Below are 25296 nucleotides of genomic sequence, written 5' to 3' on the forward strand. Positions count from 1 at the left end.
TCCAATAGAGACTGATCACTCTAAAATAAGCCCCATGGTACCCAGGTGCCTAATCTAATAAACCAGCCAAATGCTGCAGAGCAAGATGAAAGCCAAGGCCAAACACCCTAGGGCTCAGGGTGTGGGGAGCTTGCATTCACCATCCCTCCATGATTCCCTATAGTCATTCTCCAAATAGTAGTCACCATACCCTTTATAAAATGTCAATGACTCCTGCTCAATTTTGACAGCGACTTCCCACTCCATGGAGACTGAAATCCAGATTTTTTACTCTGAACCAGGAGGTTCTGCCCACATACCTGTCCATCCTCATCTCTTTCTTCTATTCACTTACTTCACCCCAGCCTCCCTGACCCTCTTAGGACTGATTCATGGCTTATAAATTTGCCTAATTTCTCCTGATAGAATGCACATCTTTGCATGGCTATTAACCTTCCTGTTAGGATACAGATCAGCAGTCCCCTCCTTGAAGAAGACTTTGCCTACCACAAAATATAAAGTAGCTCTCTGTCACCAATTCTGGTCATTGTTAACATAGTACCAAATTTTTCCCTCCTAGAACTTACCTCCACCTGCAGTGATTTGATTGATAATTTGTTTACGTATTTAATGTTTATGTCCTCTTTCTAGAGTATAAGCTCTAGGCTGTCCTGCTCATGGACAAGAACAAAATTTGGCACATGCACGTGCTTAAAAATACTACATCTCATAACTTGCTTTTGGAAGGGCGATTGAAAGCTCTCCTCATTCTCTTGGTTAGTCTTGGCTTTATTATTATTGTTATTATTATTATTTTCCCATTGATACTTCTCAGCCAAGTTTTTGTTTTGGTGATGGGGGATGGATAGTAAGAGGCATATGAGACAGGGAACTAGAGCTTATGGTTGGGGTTGGAGAGTGGGAAAATGGAGAGGAGATATGTATGTTCTGGAGAGAATTTTTTTTTCTTTTTTTGGGGGAAAGACAAAAACTTATTGTTTAAAGTGGATTTTGGAAACTTCTGTTGTCTAAGGTGCCATCTAACCCTTTGTCCCTTCTCCTCAGAAAACCATGATTAAAGTTAACATGACTTATGAAGCATTGTCAGGTTTTGGGGGGAAGGGAAGATTGTTCCATCATGTGCTAAGATGGGGTTCATATACAAGGCAAGTGTAGGGAGCCTCAACAGCCTTCCCTCCCTCAGGTTATGCTTCTCCTTCAACCAACATGCTAAGTTTGTTGACTGCTAAGTTTGGTTAAAAAATGCTTTCTTTGGCTATTCTGTTTGTAATATTGTTGCCAAACATCCTTTCCTAGGCAACCTACTGTGGAAAGGAATTTGTGGGTAAGAGCAAAGGTCCTGGAGTCTGATTTCTTTTAAAGCCCAGCTGTGTCCTCACTTCCTCTTGTTCTGTCTTGCCTGCATTCTAAAAATAGGATTTGACTCATGGCATGGAATGCGGATACTGAAGACCTGGAAGATACACTGAAGACCCCAGATTCAGATCTTCTCATTTTAGAAATGTTACTTGATAGGGAACTTTTCTCCCCCAGTACCAGTGCAGCAAATCCAGTAAAGGGTTCTGCTTAGTTTCCCTTGAGTTATGTGCCTATCTTTGAGTTAATCAGTGTGTTGATGGAAATGGGTCCTATATTTGATCAGAACTGGTTCATATCCTGAATCTAATGTCTATGACATGGAATCCATTAATAGAAGAAAGTGCTCACAAAAAATGCTGGGCAATGAAAACAATAGATTTCATAATTTTCCTGAGTCATCTTTGGTGGGTCAGAAGATCTAGAAACCAGGGTACTAATAGCTCAGACAACCAAACAATTCATTATCAACAGTCTTCTAAAATTCTTAGAATTCCCAAAATCAACTTCAGGTTAAGGCATAATTTTGAGGGTGGATTTGCACATTATATAGCTGTAAAGGACCATGAGAAAGAAGATGCTAAGCAGCAAGAAAGGCCTGGGTTTAGATCCTGGTTCTGATACATACTATGACTTTATATCTTGGGACCTGAGTTCTCTCATTTGTGAAGGATTTTTGCATGGACGAGGTACTGTAAATTAAAAATTCTGTGCATATATGATGTATTTAGTTTCTTACCCTTTGTCCCCAAATCACCAGGGCTTAACCTTTCTGAATCGTAGCCTTTTGATGTCTCTTAGAATCGTGGAACTACAACTCCCAAGGATAAGTTTAGAAACTAAGTATAGATCTAGACAGAGAACCCTGTCCAGTTGGGACACTTGGGACCTAGAGTATAAAATAAAAGTGAGTTCTCCCACTCCAGCCAAGAAGGAGAATTAGCAGAACATTGAGACTAGCAAAAGTCAAGGTGAGGGCAGCTTCTCTGAACCCCAAGTTGCTTGGGATCTTCTGTGAGCTGTCAGGTATTTCTTTGGCGCTAAGGAAACTCTGATAGTGCCTTTTACAACCCTCTGTCTCCATTTCTTGCTTGTACGGTTCAGTAGCTACTGATTATATACTGTCATGTTTTATGGTTACAATGCTTCTGCCTATCACTCCCCTATTAGATTATCAAATCTTCAAGAATAAAAAATCATTCATTCAGTAAAACCAAATGAGAAATAGTATGTGGAGACTGGAACCACAATGTTGAGGTTTAAGTGGCAGTTTGCCACTAAGTGGCTGTATGACCCTAAGCAAGTTACTTATCCTTTCCATGCCTCAGTGTTTTCTTCTGTCAAATGGGGATAATCATAATATCTAGCTCATATGGTTATTTTGAGAGAAAAAGGTTTTTCAATGACATGTTGCAAGCCCTTAGTGCATGCATGCCAGCTATTATTAAGGCAGCACTTACTATGTGGTAGGTGCTGTACTATATTTACATCATCTAAGTTATTCCTCACAACACCTCATGATATTGTTAGCACTCCCCTCATTTTACAGATGACAAATTTGAAAGGTGGAGCTCTTTGCTCAAGGTGATGCAGCTAGAAAACGACAATGGTGTGGCTTCAGAGCTTATATTTTCAAGAATATCTTACATTGCCTGCTTACCTGGGGAGTCCCTGACTTTGATCCTGGGAACCCAGATGCTCCCTTAGAGGACTGTGTGTTTGGAGCAGATTGGTGCTCATGGAGCTTCCAGGTTTGATTGCCATCTCACCCGCAGCCCAGGGCTTTTTTCCTGGAGCTAATTCACATCATAGTTTCACAATACAGAGCTGAATGTGGAGGCTGTGTTGAACCATTTTTTTTCCCTCCTTGTCATTTAAGGTCAGGATTGGGTACAGCATGTTGAAATATATATTGTTCACAGCCTTTTTCTGTTCACTGAACTTTCCAATTAGTGTCCACTTAAATGGATGCCGGGGAGAATTTCTTACAAGTCATGGTGTCATGTTGAATTGTGGTGATTATGAAGGCTACAGTGACAGGAAAGACCAAAGATATTTTTTCTCTCCTCATGTTGCTTGGCAAAAACTGGCTGTGAAAAATAAGCCTTGAGTTAAGAATTCCCTGATATAAAAGGACATTAAGACTTTTTCCCCCTTCTTGCCATTTTTTTTTTGTTGTTGTTGTTAAAAGTCCTTCTAATTTAAATGCTCTATTTCCTTGAATTTTGTTTTTAAGATTATAGTTGTATATGGCGCCCTCGGGGTAATGTTATATTGATTATCAAATGTCTCCAGTGCATTCCTGCTCTTGGTCTATTTAAGTATAGAACAAAATATCTTTCATTCTAAATGTCATTTGCTGTGAGCTATTTTCTTGTACCCAGTTGCTTTCTTTCCCTTTTGTTTATCTTATTTTGCATACACTTTCACTTTTTATAAAATTGGTTATAATATGGGATGATTATGCTGTGTTCTGAGGGTGAATTTGAACATTAAGTCAGATATTTTATTTTGTGACAGAAAGATTAGGGTATTCCCCCCCCCCCCCCTTGTATTCTCCTTCAAAAAAAGAAATGCCCCAGTCAATGAATAATTTAAGTCCTTGAATTCTGAAGAACATTTTTGAGTATTTCATGGTACAGTCATCTTTATTTTATGTTTCCTTCCCTGAGGCAGGAGAGGTACCAAGTATTATAATATGAACTCAATCAGTCATGTCCTTTCCCCCAGCTGCATGGTGATGAGAGTCTCACCTCTAAGAGAATTTAATTCAGGGACAGGAAGAGAATTCAAGGAAGGCCTCTGTCACCCTTATTCAATCTCCATTGCATTTTATGTTAAGTCTAGGACCACAGGCTTCAGCTTTTCTCATGCTAAAACCAAGAGGGACTGGTTTTCCTGTGAAAATACGGTTGTCTCTGGAGTTTTTCTGGGGATCACCAGGTTGTGATCAGGGGTTTAGAACAGGCTGTCCGCCTAATTCCCTCCTGGTTCTCTTAACAGATCAGTGGAAGGAATTGGGTACAGGAGTGTTTCTAATTCTACTTTGGTTCTGGTCTCTAGATCAATTTTATCGAGATTTATTGTGACATACTGGCTATCTCAATGAAAAGAAGCATGTGCACATTAAAGAAATGTGATGAGTTGACTTATCAGCAATTCAGAGTATAATGGTTGCAGAGGATTATTTATGCTGAACTGTGTTCCTTGCCAAGTTTCAAGGCTATTTCAGGGTGTGGCAAGTCACTGCTATAGCTAGTCTGCCTTTTATTTATTTATTTGTTTGTTTGTTTGTTTATTTATTTATTTATTTATTTTCAATATATAATTTATTGTCAAATTGGTTTCCATACAACACTCAGTGCTCATCCCAACAGGTACCCTCCTTATGCCCATCACCCACTTTCCCCTCTCCCTCACCCCCCATCAGCCCTCAGTTTGTTCTCAGTATTTAAGAGTCTCTTATGGTTTGCCTCCTTCTCTCTCTGTAACTGTTTTTTTTCCTCTTCCCTTCCTCCCTGGTCTTCTGTTAAGTTTCTCAGGATCTACATATGAGTGAAAACACATGCTGTCTATCTTTCTCTGCCTGACTTATTTCACTTAGCATAATACTCTCCAGTTCCATCCACATTGCTACAAAGGGCCATATTTCATTCTTTCTCCTTGCCAAGTAGTATTCCATTGTATATATAAACCACATCTTCTTTATCCATTCATCAGTTGATGGACATTTAGGCTCTTTCCATAATTTGGCTATCGTTGAAAGTGCTGTTATAAACATTGGGGTACAAGTGCCCCTATGCATCAGCACTCCTGTATCCCTTGGGTAAATTCCTAGCAGTGCTATTGCTGAGTCATAGGATAAACCTATTTTTAATTTTTTGAGGAATCTCCACACTGTTTTCCAGAGCAGCTGCACCAGTTTGCATTCCCACCAACAGTGCAAGAGGTTTCCCGTTTCTCCACATCCTCTCCAGCATCTATAGTCTCCTGATTTGTTCATTTTAGCCACTCTGACTGGCATGAGGTGATATCTCAATGTGGTTTTGATTTGTATTTCCCTGATGAGGAGTGTCTAGTCTGCCTTTTAGAAATGTATTGGACCTCCTTGTAAATTGGCTGTTTGGAATTTAGGAGTATAACCGTCCATAGAAACGTTTTTTTTTCCAAGTTTTTATTTAAATTCCAGTCCGTTAACATACAGTGTAACATTAGGTTCAGGTGTAGAGTCCAGTTATTCATAACTTACATAAAACACTCAGTGCTCATCACAAGTGCCCTCCTTAATCCCAGTCCATAGGAACATTATTAAAAATAGTGACATAATTCCTAGGCTAGCCTACTAAAATCTATTCAACTCCCAATGCAATTGTAGTGTGGTATAACAGTACAGCAAAACCAACAACCACTTATGCTTGGAAATGTATTTGGAGTTCCAGTTACCTCCATTGTGGTCCTGATTTTATGATCTGATGTTTTCCCTCCACTCCCACCAACTCCACCACTTCCCTGGCTTGCTACAAAGAGACATTACTTCTCCATCTCATGCCTTCAAACTCTACATTTAGTCTTTGTCAATTCTTTTCAGATGTTCAGTGTGCCATCTTTCTATCAATTTAAGGCCCTCATTGTGTGTGTGTGGGGGTATTAAACTGAAATCAGTTCATCTGAATTAAGGTTTCTAAATCTTTATTCATAATTAATATCAGCCTATAGAATAAACCTATACATATAAATACAAACTTATTAAACAAAAATTGTAAAATTACCACCAACCTAAAACCAAATGACCAAAACAACAACAACAACAACAACAACAACAACAACAACAACAAAACAAGGCCCTCAATTTTGCTGGCCACTCTACCTGAAACGCTCCGTCATTCATGCTTCTATTGGCTAACTCCTATTTGTCCTTCAGTAGGGGTGTCACCTTTCTGTATAAGTTCCATGGTTCCTCCTTCTCATGTTTCAAGTTTATGTTAGGTCTCCCCACCTTGAAACTGTCCAGAACCTCTGAGAGTGTAGTTAGTGCAAGGAAGAGAGGACGGCCAGTCCAGCAGCTCTACTCACACGGAGAAACAGCTGCTGTTTCTATTGGCTGTTGGTGGTACTTATTGTTCCTCATGAACACTGGTCCTACAGAGATGTCAGAACCTGCTCTTCCACTCCCCTGACAATGACAATGAGACCCCTCCAGGGACTTCCATGTGTTTTTGAAGAAGGGTGACACACCAGCACCAGTGCTAAGCTCAGTCACAGCTGCCCCACTCTTGGCTCCCAGGGTTGGATCCTAATGCTCAGTTTTTCCATTCACATGGATAGCTCCCTCTCTGAGGAATGAGTTCCCACTGACACTGGGTCAGGACTGATCTGTCCTACACCTCACAGATCCAGACTACTCTCTTCCTTCTCTCCCCAGGGATTTACATCTAGTGAATGAGCAGTGTATTAGTTTCCCAGAGCCATTGTAACAAATGAGCACGCACTGGATGGCTTAAAATAAGAGAAATTTATCCTTTCACCATTGTGGAGGCTAGAAGTCTGAATTCAATGTGGCAGCAGGGCCACTCTCCCTTCTAAGACTCTAGGGAAGAATCCTTTCTTGCTTCCAGTAGTTTTCTGAAAGTTGACAGCAATCCTTGGCATTCCTTGGCTTCTAGATATACCACTCTGATCTCTGCTTCTATCTTTAAATATCTTTCTCCCCTCTGTTTCTGTGTCTCTGTGTCCTAATTTCCTAAATCCCATCATATTGGGTTTAGGGCCTGTCTTAATTCATTGTGGCCTCATCTTAACTTGATTACATCTACAAAGATCTTGTTTCCAAATAAGGCCACATTCAGAGGTTCCTGGATGAACATGAATGTTGGGGAAAAACTTTTCAACCCAGTATAAGCAGTTTCACCCTAAATGTTCACAATCCAAATGGTCTCATTATACCTGTTTTCTGCACAAAATGGCAGTAACTTCCCACACTCCCTTAGAAGGTTACTTCTAGCAGTTATAAGATGATTCATCCTCATAAAGAAGATTCCCTAAAAAGGCTGAGAGGTAAGGAGGCAACTAGAGTACAAAATTTAAGGAGGTACTCATTGTCTGTGTCATGTAGATTATAGGGTTGTGCTTACATGAGCCTTAAATTTTGGGTATAGATCTCTTCTTGCCTCAACCAAGTCCCAACACTATTCCCCAAGGCAACACAAAGAATATACCCATGAAAATGGCAGGTGGGGTGAGCAACTTTCTTGGTATCTTTGTCAACAAAAAGAGAAAAAAGTCTATAGTTTTCATTTGTGGCATGTCACCCTGAGACATAATGATAACAAATGATGGGGTGATTCCTCTGTGTAAGCACTGAGCTAAGGTCTTTTTATATAATTTATTCCTCAGAACCCTAAGAATGTAATAATATTTTTCCCATTTTATAGATGTAGAAGCATGACTTCAATTCTCTTTCATTTCATAACACTTTGACTGCCATAGTACCTGACACAGCAGGTGTTCAAAAAATGTTTGAAAAAGAAATCCTGGAATATTTTGAAGAGATTTGTTTATTTGACAACTAATCATAGTGGTTCTTTTTGTATTCATCTGCTTAGGCTGCCATAACAAAATACCTTAGACTAAGTGGCTTAAAGAAACTTATCTTGTCATAGTTGTGGAGGCTGGGAATTCCAAGATTAAGGTGTTGGCTGATTCAGTTTATGGTGAGAGCTCTCTTCTTGGTTTGCAAATGGTCACCTTCTTACTATGTACTCGTATGGTCTTTCTTTGGTAAGTGGAGAGAGAGAGAGAGAGCACATGCGAGGTCTCTGGTGTTTCTTCTTATAAAGGCACTAATCCTATTGGGTCAAGGCCCTACCTTTGTGATTTCATCTAACTTTAATTATTTCCTTTCTCTGAATACAGCTGTACTGGGGTTAGGGCTTCAACATATGAATTTTGTGGGAACACAAACACTGAGTCTGTAATACTTTATGTCAGATATTGTTATGGACACTAGCATGTAGAGATGAGTGAGGCATCATCCTATTCTTAAGGAACTTAGAGTCTATTGGAGCAGTTCCCAACTTGAGGATGTGGAACAGGGAAGGAACATTGGAATTACCTGTGAAGCTTCTCCCAAACTAACTGGAGGTCATTCTAGGAATCACAAGATTTCTCATCTTAAAGCTTGCTTACCCTGAGAAGTACATCACTTCCTAATCCCCAAGTGACCTTCTGCCTAAGCCATGAAAATGCTATTATGCAAATCTCCCTCCTTGTCCAATAATTGAGTTGTGCTTAAGTGCTGTGTAACAACCTCGAATTGTGCTATTTCCTTAATAAAAAAAAGGAGATGTATTTTGGAACATTTTTCCTCTGAAATCCCTCTGCATTAATTAGACTTAATTGTGTAAAGTGATTTTATGATTAATTAAAAATCTAATAAATTATTAATATTCTAATAATGAGGACTCACTAGCATAAAATATTTAGGATTCCATTTTTTTTCATAATTTATTTGATATTATTTGATTATATTTGATATATTTTATTTGATATAATTTATTGTCAACTTGGTTTCCATACAACACCCAGTGCTCATCCCAACAGGTGCGCTCCTCATGCCCATCACCCACTTTCCCCTCTCCCCCATCCCCATCAACCCTCAGTTTGTTCTCCGTATTTAAGAGTCTCTTTGGTTTGCCTCCTCTCTCTGTAACTTTTTTTTCCCCTTCCCCTCCACCCTGGTCTTCTGTTAAGTTTCTCAGGATCTACATATGAGTGAAAACACATGCTATCTGTCTTTCTATGCCTGACTTATTTCACTTAGCATAACACTCTCCAGTTCCATCCACATTGCTACAAAGGGCCATATTTCATTCTTTCTCCTTGCCAAGTAGTATTCCATTGTATATATAAACCACATCTTCTTTATCCATTCATCAGTTGATGGACATTTAGGCTCTTTCCATAATTTGGCTATCGTTGAAAGTGCTGTTATAAACATTGGGGTACAAGTGCCCCTATGCATCAGCGCTCCTGTATCCCCCGGGTAAATTCCTAGCAGTGCTATTGCTGGGTCATAGCATAGACCTATTTTTAATTTTCTGAGGAACCTCCGCACTGTTTTCCAGAACGGCTGCACCAGTTTGCATTCCCACCAACAGTGCAAGAGGTTTCCCGTTTCTCCACATCCTCTCGAGCATCTATAGTCTCCTGATTTGTTCCTTTTAGGCACTCTGACTGGCGTGAGGTGATATCTCAATGTGGTTTTGATTTGTATTTCCCTGATGAGGAGTGACGTTGAGCATCTTTTCATGTGCCTGTTGGCCATCTGGATGTCTTCTTTAGAGAAGTGTCTATTCATGTTTTCTGCCCATTTCTTCACTGGGTTATTTGTTTTTTGGGTGTGGAATTTGGTGAGTTCTTTATAGATTTTGGATACTAACCCTTTGTCCTATATGTCATTTACAAATATCTTTTCCCATTCTGTCGGTTGCCTTTTAGTTTTGTTGATTGTTTCCTTCGCAGTGCAGAAGCTTTTTATCTTCATGAGGTCCCAATAGTTCATTTTTGCTTTTAATTCCCTTGCCTTTGGAGATGTGTCAAGTAAGAAATTGCTACGGCTGAGGTCAGAGAGGTTTTTTTCCTGCTTTCTCTTGTAGGGTTTTGATGGTTTCCTGTCTCACATTCAGGTCCTTCATCCATTTTGAGTTTATTTTTGTGAATGGTGTAAGAAAGTGGTCTAGTTTCATTCTTCTGCATGTTGCTGTCCAGTTCTCCCAGCACCATTTGTTAAAGACACTGTCTTGTTTCCATTGGATATTCTTTCCTGCTTTGTCAAAGATTAGTTGGCCATACATTTGTGGGTCCAATTCTGGAGTCTCTATTCTATTCCATTGGTCTCTGTGTCTGTTTTTGTGCCAATACTATGCTGTCTTGATGATGACAGCTTTGTAGTAGAGGCCAAAGTCTGGGATTGTGATGCCTCCCACTTTGGTTTTCTTCTTCAATATTACTTTAGCTATTCCAGGTTTTTTGTGGTTCCATACAAACACCACTTCTATTATTTATTACAAAATCTAATGAAAATATACCTGCAAGGAACTCCACACTTAAAAAAAAAATTTTAACGTTTATTTATTTTTGAGAGAGAGACAGAGACAAAGTGCAAGTGGGGGAGGGGCAGAGAGAGAGGGGCACACAGAGTCCAAAGCAGGCTCCAGGCTCTGAGCTGTCAGCACAGAGCCCTATGTGGGGCTCGAAGTCATGAACTTTGAGATCATGACCTGAGGTGAAGTCAGACGCTTAACTGACTGAATCACTCAGGCACCTCCAATGAACTCCACACTTTGATCATGGTTTCATTTTATTCTATATCCCTGGCTCACTATTTTGGAAAGGAACTAGTAAGTTTGTTATATTGAATACGTCACAGAGAGAGAGGAAGTGGGACTTATTTCACGTGTTTAAGAATCTTTCTCTTCATATCTAGCAGGAATTGGAGGGAATGAGTGACCTTCCTGTATTCTCATTTAGCTTCCTAGAATATCAAATGATTCCTTAGATTATAAGTTTCATACACTACCATATGTCAGCATCTAATGCAATGCCTTAACACAGAGAAGATGCTAAAAAATATTTGTTGAATGAGTGAATAAATAGCAAATCTGCTATTTAGCCCTCTTCTTTCTCTATGAAATTGGCTGTTCTATCAGTAAGAGAAATAGAAATTGTTCAATGACTTCAGAAAAGGGCCTAAAAATATGATTCCTTTCATTATATGGGGAGATTTGAAATGTGTGTTAATAAACATGTATACACATATTATAAATATATGTATATGTTGATGCATATAAATATATACAAAATGTATTATATTGAAATTTAAATTTCTTTATTTAGAATTAATCTTTTATGATGCTACAGATACGTATCTGTTAACAACAAAGTTCTAGAATGCTGTCCCAGAATGTTTTCCCACAAAAATAACTCCCTAGCTACTGGACAGAACTGAAATGTTTTAGTAGAAAATAGTATGCAAATACAGAAGAACACTGACTTTTCTTTTTTTGGGGGGGTTGGGAGGGTAGAGAATATAATTAGTTTGTATGTTAATACACTGCCAACTTGCAAGGAATAAACAACTTTGTTTGCTTCCAAAATGTGCTTTTATTACTTAGCAGATTCAACCTGTATTTAATCAGACTGCTAAATATTTCTTCTTGTAATGGTGTTAGAAAGATAATAATGTCCTTAAGGAGTTTTCCTCAGGCAGTAAGTATTTGCAAGAAAACATATATACTTCTAACATGCTTTTTAATAATTGGACAGGATTTTCCCAGCATTCACCCCCTAGGTCCTAGAAATATTTTAAATAGAACCACAAGATTGACTTTACCTTAGACTTAACATCTATTGATAAGAAGTCATGCTAGAAACTAGAAAGGCAAAAATTGTTTTGTTGCCAATCAGTGATGTTTCAATTTAAACTTAAGTTGTTTGGTACATAAAGTGCCTCAGTTACTACTAGTGATTGATGGGGGTTGTTCTTCAAGTGCTAAACTGTAAAACTATTTTATATAGCTGAAAGATATGGTAATTTTTTTCTCACTGATTCAGAAAAAAAAAGTAGTTTAAAAAATAAACTCTGAACTTGAAGAGTTATTTCTGTGGAAATGAAGAAAACAACTTAGGATATTAAGTATTAAAAAATTCACACTCTGAATCTCGAAGCAATTGTAAAAATGTATTCATATTCCTAGGTGGTACATTTTCTTTCTTTTTCTCTCTCCCTTTTATTTATTTATATTTTATAATGAGATGCACCAAGTTTATTTGGGTTAAGTAAAATTCCCCACTTTCAAATGTATGCTGGAAGGGAGCTTGTCTTCTGTGTTAATGTTAAAAAGGCTAGCAAAGCAATTTTGTGTTTTGAGAGACTTTTCAGCTTCACTGTGACTGTATAAAGAATGAGAGGAAGATGATGTGTGATTTGACTAGGATTGCTGTTGCTTGCTGGGAGAGCAGTAGCGATCATTCTTCTTGATAAAACTGGACAGAATTAAATCCTGCTTCCTGTCCTCCCACCCCCTGTTCTGGTATTCCTAAGGTCCAATGCAGAACTCAGGGAAAGCACTGGAACTACTTCAGTCTCCAGTATTGTGTGCCTTAGAAGAGCTGTGTCCTTAAAGACTTGTTTTGGAGGAAGCATTGAGGGGTTTCCAGTGCTTAAATCTCTTGTGAATATGCCAATACTTTAGATAGTTTAGATAGTTAGATAGTATCTAACTATCTAACTCTTTTGAGCACAGGCCCTAGTTAGAGCCAAAACAGCAAGGAAGTGTTGCTTTCCTTTCCCATTAACACTTATTGAGTGCCCATCATGCACCAGTTGTGGTGGGATGTGATGGGAAGTGCAATTGCTAAGGCTTAGTCTCTTCTTCCAAGGAAGGGTGGGGCAGGAATTTACCTGTGAATATGTGAAAAGCAGGAATAAGACAAAAGGGAGAGTTGGGGCTTGAGGCAGTTGAGGATACCTGCCAAATCCTTCAAATTCAGTTGTTTACCAATATTGTGGTGGCCAAACAGATTAATCCGTGGCATGATTTTTGACCCCTGGGCTGGCTATTTGGTTGTCTATCTACTTTACTATAAAACTTAATAGTATCTCCAGGTGTTTCTCTCCTTAAATATCTCTGAAGCTCTCCAGGAGAGTATATAGTGTTCATGAACCATTTCCTACCATTCTCCCATGCTGCTTCCTGCTGGGGGAGCAGAAACTGATGCCCTCCTTGAGGACAGCCACCATATTGACCACTCTTTCTGAGACCTCCATGCCACCATTAGTGGATCTAGAAATCTACCACCGATGGCTCTGCATTCCTTCCTGCCATGAACACTAGCTGATTTGTCCCGGCAACAGTAGCTTCATGAGTGGTAAAATCTCTTTCAGTTCAGAGCCACTCACCCTGTCATGGCCCATAAAGTACACTCGTATTACCAAAATTCATTGTGCTAATAGTAATTGAATTTTCAATGTTATATGTGGGGAGAACCAGAAGTCTCAACTCACCCATAGCTTTGATAAAGAGACGTACTCATGCTTCCAAACTACTTCTATCTTGTATGCTGTGTTACCTCTCAGAGGTCTTATTGCTCTTCGTTAGAATCTGCCTTGGGCCAGACCCTTGCCAATTCATTGACTTATTTTAATACCTTTGCATGTCAGCAGAGAAAGGTCTTGGACTCAGATTCATTACCCTTGTTTCTAATAAGTCTTATTTGTTATGTTTTCATTTGTTTTCACAAATAATTACAAAGAAGGCAGGCTGCTAATCTGGCAGCATCGAAAGATGAAATGAATGCGCCTGGGTTTATTGGGAAAGGTATGCTAGAATTCAATGGGTAAGTAGAGTTTAAGCCCTGACCCCATTCGTAATGCCATATGACACTAGTCACTGAAAAAAGATTTAACAGAAGTTAGCAAGGGGCTAGGAAAAAGCAGTCAGCAAGAAGTGGTGTGGCCAGGGAAGGAAAGATCTGTGACAGAGGTAATGAATTGTGATGGATATAGACAATGGACGGGAGAAACATCTCTTTTGCATGGTGATTATGTGTCATGAGGAAAGTGATGGCATTTGGGAATGGGAGCAGTGTCATCAGAAATTAGAGATAAAAAAAGATGAAAAAAATAAAAAGAAATTAAAAAAAAGAAAAAAATTAGAGAATATCACTGACAGAAAAATTAGGAGGGCTCCTGAGTTTGATTCCCTTCCTTGTTTTTACCCAAAGCCAGTAATATATATGAGCATTTTGAAACTATTCCCCAAAGTATTTTTAATGATTATAATTCATAATTAGTTCAACTTTAATATCAGTTCTAAAGAAATGACAGTTTTCTTGTGCTTTACAAAAACTATGTTATTATTAATTAACTACTTTTGAATATATTAGGTTTATTCTGGAGTGATGTTAGAAATTCTCCCACCCCCCAGCATTTTCTTCTATAAGTATCCAATGTGTGCGTCTTGGGGCTTTAGAATTTTAACCTTTTAATAGGGGTTAATAGCAGAGACGTTAATTACATTACATTATGGAACAAAGGGATTGAACATGATTCCATTACTACTTCCACACATAGTAGAATGGTGAACAATAGAACTTACCCTTATTTTGCAGATAGAGAAGGAGGAGGCATAGAGTATTAGCAGAACAAGGTATCCAAAAACATGATTGTGGACAACTGGTGGCTGCTAGCATGATCACTACTACCAGGGGAGGGACCACAGGACCACAGACTATAACAATAGGAAATTCAGTATTCCCTGAGATGATTTATCTCAGTCCAGGCTGGCAGCCCTGGGAGAACAAGCCCCAGGAAGGGGAACTAGGGATGTGGGGATCAGAACTACAGTCCTGAGGAGTGGGGGTGAGAGCAAGGCACTAGGGAATCCTTGAAGGATACTAAAAGAGATTTAAGTATACAGAATAAAGTAGGAAGGATAGGGTCAGGGCTTGAAAGAACCATGAACTGAATTCATCTGTAACATTCTCCATACGTTCTAGACGGCATCATCATCAAGTACAGGGATTTGGAGCTCGTTCCAATTCGTGAACCTTGGGGGATTCCATTTTGCTTGACTGGAATTACTCCATATTCACTGGTACATGACAATGAGCACCCTCAGACTTAAAACTGACAGCACATTCTCCAGTGTCTCTTCTCTTCTCTCACCATGTGATTGTGCAGCTGTGCTAAAAAAGAGACTGATTAATATACTAGTAAGTATTATTTGAATATAAGACTATGCTAAATACATCATACCTATTGCCTCATTTAATTCTTAAATCTTAAAACTACATATTAGGAAATTGAAATAGAGGAATTGGGATTTGGGTCATCTTTCTTGAAAGCTCTTAACCGGGGTGCCTGGGTGGCTCATTCGGTTGAGCGTCCGACTTCAGCTTAGGTCATGATCTCGCGGTCCATGAGTTTGAGCCCTGCGTCAGGCTGTGTGCTGACAGCTTAGGGCCGGGAGCCTGTTTCGGATTCTGTGTCTCCCTCTCTCTCTGACCCTCCCCCGTTCATGTTCTGTCTCTCTCTGTCTCAAAAATAAATAAATGTTAAAAAAAAAAAGAAAGCTCTTAACACTTGACGTTTTTATATATAAAAATGCTGTGTGCACCACACTCCCCCCCACCCCTCAAAGTGGAGCAAACAGTTTCTTACCCTACCTCCTTTCCAATTATTCAGTTAACAAAGTGTTTGACATTGATATTTTTGAGACTTCCTTTCATGTTGATTGTAACGTATTAGTAATTTACAAGAGGAAGTTCCCTAGTATAGCTGTACTTTTGGACATCTCCTGTGGGAGATGATACAACATCATATATAATTATATAGCCCTCAGCTTCCCATAGATCTTGGTTTAAATCAAGTTTTTCATTATATCAGATGTGTATCCTCAGGAAAGCCACTCATCTTCTCTGAGCCATTTTCCTCATCTGTAAAATAGGGATAATAAATAAAATAGAGTTATTTTGAAGATTAAATGAGATCATGTGTATAAGGAGGCATGGTTTCTGCTTCATGCAGTCTTGAGCCTGGTAGGGGTGGGTAAACAGACAAACTGATAAAACCAAAACAAAGATGAAAACTACCCATAATAAATGTATTAAAAAATTATAATGTATTGTGAAAAAAATAATTTTATTTGAGACATAAAGGGTGCAAGGTATATGATTTAAATTGTGCTTATACTTTATCTTAAATACAATGGGAAGTTCTTGAAGGCTTTTAAGAAAAAGTGACATAATGGGATTTTCACTTTAAATCAAAAAAAATTTGTAATGTTTATTTATTTTTCAGAGACACAGAGAGTCAGAGCATGAGCAGGGGAAGGGTAGAGAGAGAGGGAGACACAGAATCCGAAGCAGGCTCCAGGCTTTGAGCTGTCAGCACAGAGCCCGCTATGGGGCTTGAACTCATGGACTGCAAGATTATGACCTGAGCCAAAGTCAGAGCTCAACCAACCAATCCAGCCAGGTGCCCTGCAATTTTCACTTTCAATTGGTCATTTGGGCTGCCATGTGGAGAATGAATGGAGGAGGGAGGAGGGCAAAAAAAGGCAAATGCTGGGAGGCCAGGTAACCAATCAGAATGAAAAGAGAAATGTAAGTAATTTAAGTAATATTTTGAAAGTCAAGTTAACCAGATTTTATAGTGGACTAAATATAGGAGTCAAGGAAAAGTGGTAAGGTATCAAGGACAATTCTCAGATTTTTCTGGCTTTAGCAGTATAGAGATTGAGAAATCGAGAGAGGAAGCAGATTTGGTGTTAAAGAAGGATGATCAAGAGATCAATTTTGGAGAGGCTAAATTTTAGAAACATCTGAGATATTTGAGCAGATGTATAAGCTAGGGAAGAGGCTGTCACGTTTAAGGTCTGTACTGGGCATTATATTCAGGAAGCACCAAAATTTGTATGGTTTCATAGCCATAGGAAAGGATGAGATCACTGAAGGAGTGTGTAGAGAAGGGGGTAGAAAAATTAGCCCTAAAGATACCCAATATTGAAAGGTAGAGGGGCTCTTAAAAGAATAGAAAGATCTTAGGAGTGACAAAAATAGAAAGAAAATTAAGATTTACTGTCTGTATGGCACAATTTTATACTGCAATAGAATATTTAATTTTCTACTTCTTCTTACCTAGTTGTATTATTTTTCTAATGAGATGAACATTTTTAGGTAAAGATTATGATTCTTCCTCCTCTGGGTGCTTTATATTGCAAGGGCCCAAGAAATAATTTTGATTGATTTGAGAAGAGATGATAAAATAAAGATTCTAACTTACATCAGAACACTGAAAGTGATCTTACCCTACATATCAAATACTTATAGTCTTTAATGGACCATTAGGAAGACTTTAACTCATCTCTTTGCATAAGCGAGAAGGAAACTTTTCATAGCAAAACCATTTTATTACTTGTCTACTTAAATCAGATATCTTATTTGTTAGTCGATTAGGGCCATTCAATTGCAATAAAGACTCTAAATCAGAGGTTGACAAAATAGGCAAGTATCTGATTATGTTTCTGGACTTATTCAATGGCTAATCAAAACTATAATCTTTACTTGATTACATGTAAGAGGGGGTAACACTTCAGTTTTCTATCAGTTAATCATGAAACCAAAAAAATCTGTTAAAATACTTCATAGCCTTTATACCACCTGCCCACAGGTACACTAATTACTGGAAGGCAAAAAAGAAGAGTAGGAAGAAAGATTATTTCTAAGAGGATTTTAGCTTTGACACTTATTTAAATTATGGCTGCATGATTGTCGAGACAGATCCACAGAATAAATGAAAGCATTTTAGTGGAAGATGACACTTAAGTTTAAAAGTAAGAAGTATAGGTGGTTGTGTTTATCATCTGACTATGGTGACACTCTTACCTCTGATTTTCCATCTATTTAATCTGGGGAACTGGACATTTATGGGATGAGCCTTCTAATCAAACAAAACCAATACCAAAATCACAGCCCCCCAAAACAAAAACACAAAAATCTTGTTCTTTGGGTAACATCTATTGTATTGCTCTGGGTTGATTCATATAAATTTTAAGGTGTGTGTGGTCTCCCTTAGATTCCTAACATTAATGAAAAAGTAGTCAACATGGGCACCTGGGTGGCTCAGTTGGTTGAGCATCTGACTTTGGCTCAGGTCATGATCTCACGGTTTGTGAGTTCGAGCCCTATGGCGGGCTCTGTGCTGGCAGCTCAGAGCCTGGAGCCTGCTTCGGATTCTGTGTCACCTTCTGTCTCTGCCCCAACCCAGCTGTGCTCTGTCTCTCTATATCAAAAATAAATAAATGTGAAAAAAAACTAAAAAAAAGTAGTCAACAAATAATATTGTGTTTCTTAATATTTATTAGTATTTTAATATAAAGCATAAAATGTCCTATAATCCCATTTTCTAAGTAATTATAGTAGACATGGAAAAGTAAGGAGGAATATATGAATACTAGCAGAAAATGGAAACAATATGAAGAAGTATAAAGTGAAATTAAGAGCCCAAATCCACCCTTCCTTATTGAAGGTTTTTGAATAGTGCATGCATAGCTTCCAAAAAGCATATATGTGTATATTCTTTCATTCATTCAACAGATACCTATTGAAGATTTATTATATAAGTGTTAATATATGGTTAATATATACATAAGTATAATGTATATACACATGTCATTCAATGTGTTATATATGACACACATATATGTGTATACATAATGTATTAATATACAGTATATACATATATGTACACATAATACATTACATCTATAAGATAGGTGTATGTGCCTTCATACACATATATGTACCCTAGTATAACCAGAAGTGGCGAAAAATGATTTTCAGTTATTTAGATTATCTGCATACCGGAGATTTTTCTAGGGAGACAGCTTGCATAATTTTTTCTCTATTTTATTTTTATTCAGTCTTATCATTTTACTTTTTTATTATTTTTCTTTCTCCAAATTTTTATTTAAGTTCTAGTTAGTTAACATACAGTGTAATGTTAGCTTCAGGTGTAGAATTTAGTGATTCATCACTTACATACATATATTTTTCTTACCTTTCTTCCTTTTTTTCCCGTCTTTCCTTCTTTCATTTCTACATTTCCAAATGATACATGATATAGTAGACATTATTGTCTTCTAATTAATTTACAGGATATGCCTCTACTTTCTCATTTTAAATATGATTTTTAAAGATATTTGTTATAATATTAAGGATATCATAGGGTCCTGGAGCCAGAATACTTGAGTATAACTTCCTAGATGATGACCTTGAGCAAGTTTTTCTGAGTCTTTGTGGCTCAGTTTCCTTGTCTGCAAAATAGAGGTAACAATAGTGCTGATTCGAAGGGTTGTTGTGAAGATTAAGTGAGCATTTTCCCCCAAACTCCTCAGGGAGGGGTCCTTTTGGCGTCATTTTGCATTCCTGTCAACTTAAAGGGAAACTTTCACAGTGTCCAGAGTCCTTGATGTCCTGCAAATGAAGGAGGAGTATGTCCTCAAATTCCTTGCAGCAGGAACCCACTTAGGTGGCACAGTACATCTACAAAGTGATGTAGATACAAAGTGATGGTATCTACATCATAAACCTGGGAGAAGCTTCTGCTGGCAGCTCGTACTATTGTTGCCACTGAAAACCCAGCTGTTGTCAGTGTCATAACATCCAGGAATACTGGTCAGTGAGCTGTGCTGAAATTTGCTGCTGCTACTGCAGTCATTGCTGTTTCTGGGGGCTTCACTCCTGAAAGCTTCACTAACCAAATCCAGGCAACCTTCTGAAAACCAAGACTTCTGGTGGTTACTGATCCCAGGGCTGACCACCAGGCATTCACAGAGGCATCTTATGTTAACCTACTTGCCATTATTCTGTGTAACACATTCTTTCCTCTGCACTATATGGACATTGCCATCCCTTTCAACAATAAGGGACTTCACTCTGTGGGCCTGATGAGGTGGATGCTGGCCCAGGAAGTTCTGTGCATGTGTGGCACCATTTCCCGTCATGTGTGATCTCTATTTCTACAGAGATCCTGAAGAGATTGAAAAGGAAGAACAGGCCACTGCTGCAAAGGCTGTGACCAACGAGGAATTTCAGTGTGAAAGGACTGCTCCAGCTCCTAAATTTACTGCTACTCAACCCATAAGTTGCAGAGTGGTCTCCGACTAAAGGTGCGGTTCCCGACTAAAGACTGCTCTTCAGCTCCCACTACTTAGGCCACATGGATAGGACCAGTGAGTGGTCTTAAGCTGCTTTTTCACAAAAGCAAACAAGATGGAAATAAAGTTTACAAAAAATAACCAGTTAAAAAAACAACGAAATAAGTACGTGTAAAGTGACTAGAACAGAGACTAAGGGCTCAGTACACCAATACATGTTAGCTATTGCTATTTTCCTTCTAATCTTCACTTGCTAAAGATCTTTTTTGTTGCTGTTTTAAAATATGTAATATGGGTTCAAATTTGTTAATTGCTCTTGAGTCTTTGCTTCCTTTTTGCCTGCTCTGCGTTTTTGCCTTTGGAAAAAATCTGCCTTAAAAGAGTCAGTTTTCCTACTTATAAAATCATCTAATTACCACTTTGCCTAAAATAAAACCCTCTTGAAAGTTTTTACATTCATTTGGTAGCTCCTAATTTCTGCCATATTTTAAGCTATATGCAGTGTTTGAAATTAATGTACCTAAATATTTACTATGACAAATAGCTATAAGAAATGAAAAATAATCAAATTTACAACATTTTGTGCTGAGACTGTTTTGTATTCCTTCGGTAAGCCTTCTTATTTTTGCCCATTTTCATGACTTAAAAACTCTTTTTCCTGAACGATATTTCATTAATGCAGCATATTTCTAATATTAACTCCTTATTAGGTGAAATATTTCATACAACATATATAATTTCCAAGGTGGTTATGTTATATAATTTATTATGATATAGCTCTGACAAAATAATAGACAAAATGGAGCATTATAACTCTCTTTGAAACACTAGTGCAATTTAGTGTACAAGTCTGGGCATATATACTCTCTGTAAATTACTGCATATTATAATCCAGTATTATTTTATGAATTAGAGATCTTTTCCAAAATCTGAGTTTAATGAAACTATAATTCATTTCTCACGTCTTTGGTAATATGTTTGATTAATGTCAATTCCTCACTAAACAGAAGCTAGTATTTGGTTGATTTATAAGCATTTAATAAATACACCAGACATACAAAACATAGAAAGTTAGCATTAATTTATAAAGACTAATCACGAAGATAGAATATGAAATAGCTTTTACAAAACTGTCAGATTTGATAAGTACTTGTTACTAGAAACCAGTTTTTGAGGTGGGATTTCTTGAATAACTGATAAAAATTGTTTTCAATATTCAATAAAGTATTAAAATGTGCCTCCCAAGAATATACACAATGCCACCATTCATGTAATGCTCCCAAAGTAATGATTTTATGTATTTGCAATAAGGACTCATATTGGAAATTCCTTAATAAAAATAAACTAAGATTTTCTCAGAGGCGTGCCTGTGTGGCTCAATCAGTTAAGCATCTGGCTCTTGATCTTAGCTCAGGTCTTGATCTCAGGGTCATGTGTTCAGGCCCTGCATTGGGCTCTGCAATGAGCCTGAAGCCTACCTTAAAAAAAATTCTTTAGATAACAAAAAGATGGCGAGAAAAACATTGGTCTCCAAAATGATTGCAAAAAAGACATTGTATTTAAGAAGATTTGTGTGTTAGACAATGAGATGGAGTTTAGCTTTTAAAATAGCTTATTTTGGAGACAATGCTTAGAAATAGGCCTTTTCAAAACCAGATAATCAAAGAATGTTTTATTAAAATTTGTTTGTGATCAATTCAGGTATTCATTAAAAAGTGAGATCCTTTAGGATTGGATTTTTGTCTGTTTTGTTTCCTACTATTTCTCCAGTACCTAGAAGAGCTGGGGCTCATAGATATTAACTGAATGAATGAATATATGAACTTGTTAATAATTATGTTTACATTTTTCCAGGCCAAAGTTAATGGAGCAAAATTAAATGCAATAAAACTTTGGGATCTTAACGATACTTTGGTGTGAATATTGAAGCTGATCCAAATAAATGCATAAGGAAGACTTTGACCTGTCTTTGATTAATCCCTGAGCAGATGTGGGATATCTTCCAGTTAGTTTTATGTCCTTGTAAGGTGTGATTTTTATGAGAGTGCTGTCTTATAAAACCCTACCACTACTGTTAAGGTATACGGGTTGGTTTTTAACAACACAAAAGAGCAGAAGTCCAGGGGCTAGAGAGCAAACTCATTGCCCCTTGTAGCTGTCAAAGCCTAAATGAGAGAATTAACCTTTAAAGAAGATTTATTATACTTTGAACATCCATTCTTATTTCCACAGTCTTAAGCCTATTCCTTTATTAATTATGCCAGCATAGAGCTAACCCTTATAACTGAACCATCTTCACCTCTTTGGTAGAATTAGGCTTTATCATGATGATACTGGCTTATACTTAAGAGTACTACAAGAAATGGCCCTAAAATATTGCAGTTGTGTTTTTGGTATGTTTGTTATTGATAAGTATTTTATTACATTGTACGAGGGGATTTTGTTTCAGTTTTCATGTCAGGACTAGCTGCTTTTATCTAATGGACCTTATAAATTGTTTGATGAATCAGCTACTATGGTTGCATTTTTATGTTCTCTGTTAGCTTAGAGATAAACTCCTAGGCCACCTATTGCAATACAGTTGTTTTGAGCTCAGGGTATATTTGCGCGCGCGCGGGCGCGTGTGTGTGTGTGTGTGTGTGTGTGTGTGTGTGTGTGTGTGTGGTTTTGGCATTAGCTTCACCTCCAGCACTATTTTATGCCTTATCCTTATTTTGCTTTCTATTTTCTCAAACACATTTAAATGATTTTAATAAAACATACCTGTTCTTATAAAGTAAAATTAATCAATTTTAAATATGTGGGATTATAAATTATAGCTTAATAAAAAAAATTTAAGAATTTTATTTTATAAATTATGAAAAAAGTAAATTAAGAGAAGTGATTGGGTTATAAATGACTACAAATGGCAAGGTGATTTCATCATTATTAAAAAGCACCAAACACCCTATAAAGAACAGCTCTTCAGGGACTCCTGGGTGGCTCAGTTGGTTAAGCCTCCGACTTCGGCTCAGGTCATGATCTGACAGTTCGTGAGTTCGGGCCCTGAGTTGGCCTCTGTGCTGATAGCTCGGAGACTGGAGCCTGTTTTAGATTCTGTGTCTCCCTCTCCTTCTGCCCCTCCCCCACTTGCACTCTGTCTCTCAAAAATGAATAAATGTTAAAAAATAAATAAAAAAAAAAGAACAGCTCTTCAAAATACAATATCTTATAGGGAAAGAACTTTAAAATACCTCTTAATTTTGTTCATTTGTTGTTCAAACCTACTCTGATAATGAAGGTGAGTGTGGAGAGGAAGGACAGACAATGCCAAAGGAATAAATGAATAAACAGATGGATAGCATGGATACAAGAAAGAGATAAAGATCTTTGAGGACTTTTAGCTGCTCACTATGTGCTCTTCAGTGCATTCTGAGATCTTGGATATCCCCAGGGAATAAGTGAAGTCCACACTCCGTGGGAACACTTTCTAAGTTGATGGGAAGGTGTTGTTGAAAAGATATGTCAGAGCCACTAATCTGAATCTCTCTTCTGTCTGTGACCATGTCTCCTCACACTAGACTTCAGGTTTCTGAATTCTCATGGAGGTGACTCTCATGGTCATCTGAGGAACCCTACTATTCACTCCTTAATTACCTGACCAAATACCACCCCCTCAGAAGAGGGGTTCAATCTGACTACAGTAGCCTGGGTACATCTGTGGATACTATCTTAGCCTTGTATTCTGTGCAAGACAGATGAGGCTGGATATGCAGATTTAGAAAAGGCTTCAGGATAACCTGTCTGCCTGAGTCAGCAGAAGGGTCCGTCCTTCAGGCCCCAAGGGAAAGCTTAGCCAGGCGGGTTGTAAATGGCCAGGGAAGTTTTTGCAAGGTTGTATTTCTTTGGGACTGGAAGGTAGGTGACCTTAAGATTCCTGAAAAGGTTCTGAATAAGTAGCATATTATGGCTTTACTATACCATATTCCCCCTTTCCTCCTAAGAACTCAACCAGACACTCCTCATTTACTGAACCCGTAAAATTTCCACTAATGGATGGAACTAATTGTCCCCTAGCTTCAGACCTGGGTTCTGCTGCCTCTACTTTTTACTGTTATAAGTAGGATTGGGGCCAAATCATTATAGATGGTGCCAAGGTGTCCAGTTATGCACTTGAGAGGTCAGGGAGTGCCTTTTTCCCCCCTTGTAAAACATACCAATCTATATCTTAAAAGAGTTTAGTTTTGAAGTGCTACATAAAGCCATAGTGTTTTCTTAAATTTTTTATTTTGAAGAATAAAAAATTAGAATGAAAATTGTATTTTATTTTGAATACACTCTCTGGTATGAAGCTCTGGTATTATTAAAAAATATTATTGATTCAGTAGTCTTGGACTCCTTATCATAGAATACCATTTCTTTGGATTTGTTAGGTTTTTTTTTCCTTCCAATTTTAAAGTAGGAAAGAAGGGAAAAATCATTAAGAATGTCAACATTTAAGCATACCATTGCTCAAATTTTGAATTTTGACATGAAGTAGAGCCTTGTTGCTAGGTAAGGAGGATGGAAAGAAGAGAGGTGGTACGAACATAATCTCAATTACCTTGAGAGCTTTAAAAAATACAGTATTCATTTTTTTTTTATTTCTTACAGTTTGGGTGAGAGACATGAGGAAAAGAATGGCAGTAGTGAGTATATATTACTTGTGCATTCCATTTTTCTGGCTAGAAAGCATTTGACACTTTGAGATAAGATATCGACTAATTTACAAATATTGTTTGTGCTGGGCCTCAGCTTATTTGCTCTGAAATCCATTCATGTTTACTTAGTATTACTGGATGCAGAGCATGATGGGGGAGGAGAAGCAATTCCATGGTTTCAAATTCCTCCAGGTAACCTTGGCTGTTGGGCTACAATAACCTGCTGCCTCTAGGCCGCCTCCTCCTCCTGCTGCTGCTGCTGCTGCTGCTGCTGCTAGCAGGTTGCTTCACCATCCCATTTCTCTTTAAGCTCTTTCATCACCTGGGGAACCAATTGCCAGTATTAAGTTTCCTCTGTTTTAAATACTTAGAGTAATTTTTATTTTCCTTCCTCAAACCTAATGATATACCATTATAACCTTTAACTTGTGCATAAAATAAAGAAAAACTAAAAAAGTAAGTAACTAAAACTTCCCCATTAGTTAATGTTCATTCAATCACAAGATGGAAGAAACCAACTTCCGTGAACAAGGCAGTGTGTT

General features: G+C 37.8%; 1 protein-coding gene across 4 annotated transcripts in view; it reads left to right on the forward strand.

Annotated features, from left to right (window-relative positions):
• Positions 1–24794, forward strand: part of LOC132673441 (small ribosomal subunit protein uS2-like) — a 133336-nt gene extending 108542 nt beyond the window's left edge. For 3 of the 4 annotated variants that reach the window (XM_078451338.2, XM_078451336.1, XM_078451337.1), the window contains one exon: positions 19944–20581. In XM_078451338.2, coding sequence (XP_078307464.1) covers positions 19944–20085 — 142 coding nt within the window. In that variant the 3' untranslated portion in view covers positions 20086–20581. Of the gene's footprint in view, positions 1–19943; positions 20582–24707 lie in introns of those variants that run through there. The other variant, XR_013557327.1, reaches the window with a different exon arrangement.
• Positions 24795–25296: the final 502 nt, after the last annotated feature.

The sequence above is a fragment of the Panthera onca genome, chromosome C1 (assembly GCF_046562875.1).
Source record: "Panthera onca isolate mPanOnc1 chromosome C1, mPanOnc1 haplotype 2, whole genome shotgun sequence".
NCBI lineage: Eukaryota > Metazoa > Chordata > Mammalia > Carnivora > Felidae > Panthera > Panthera onca.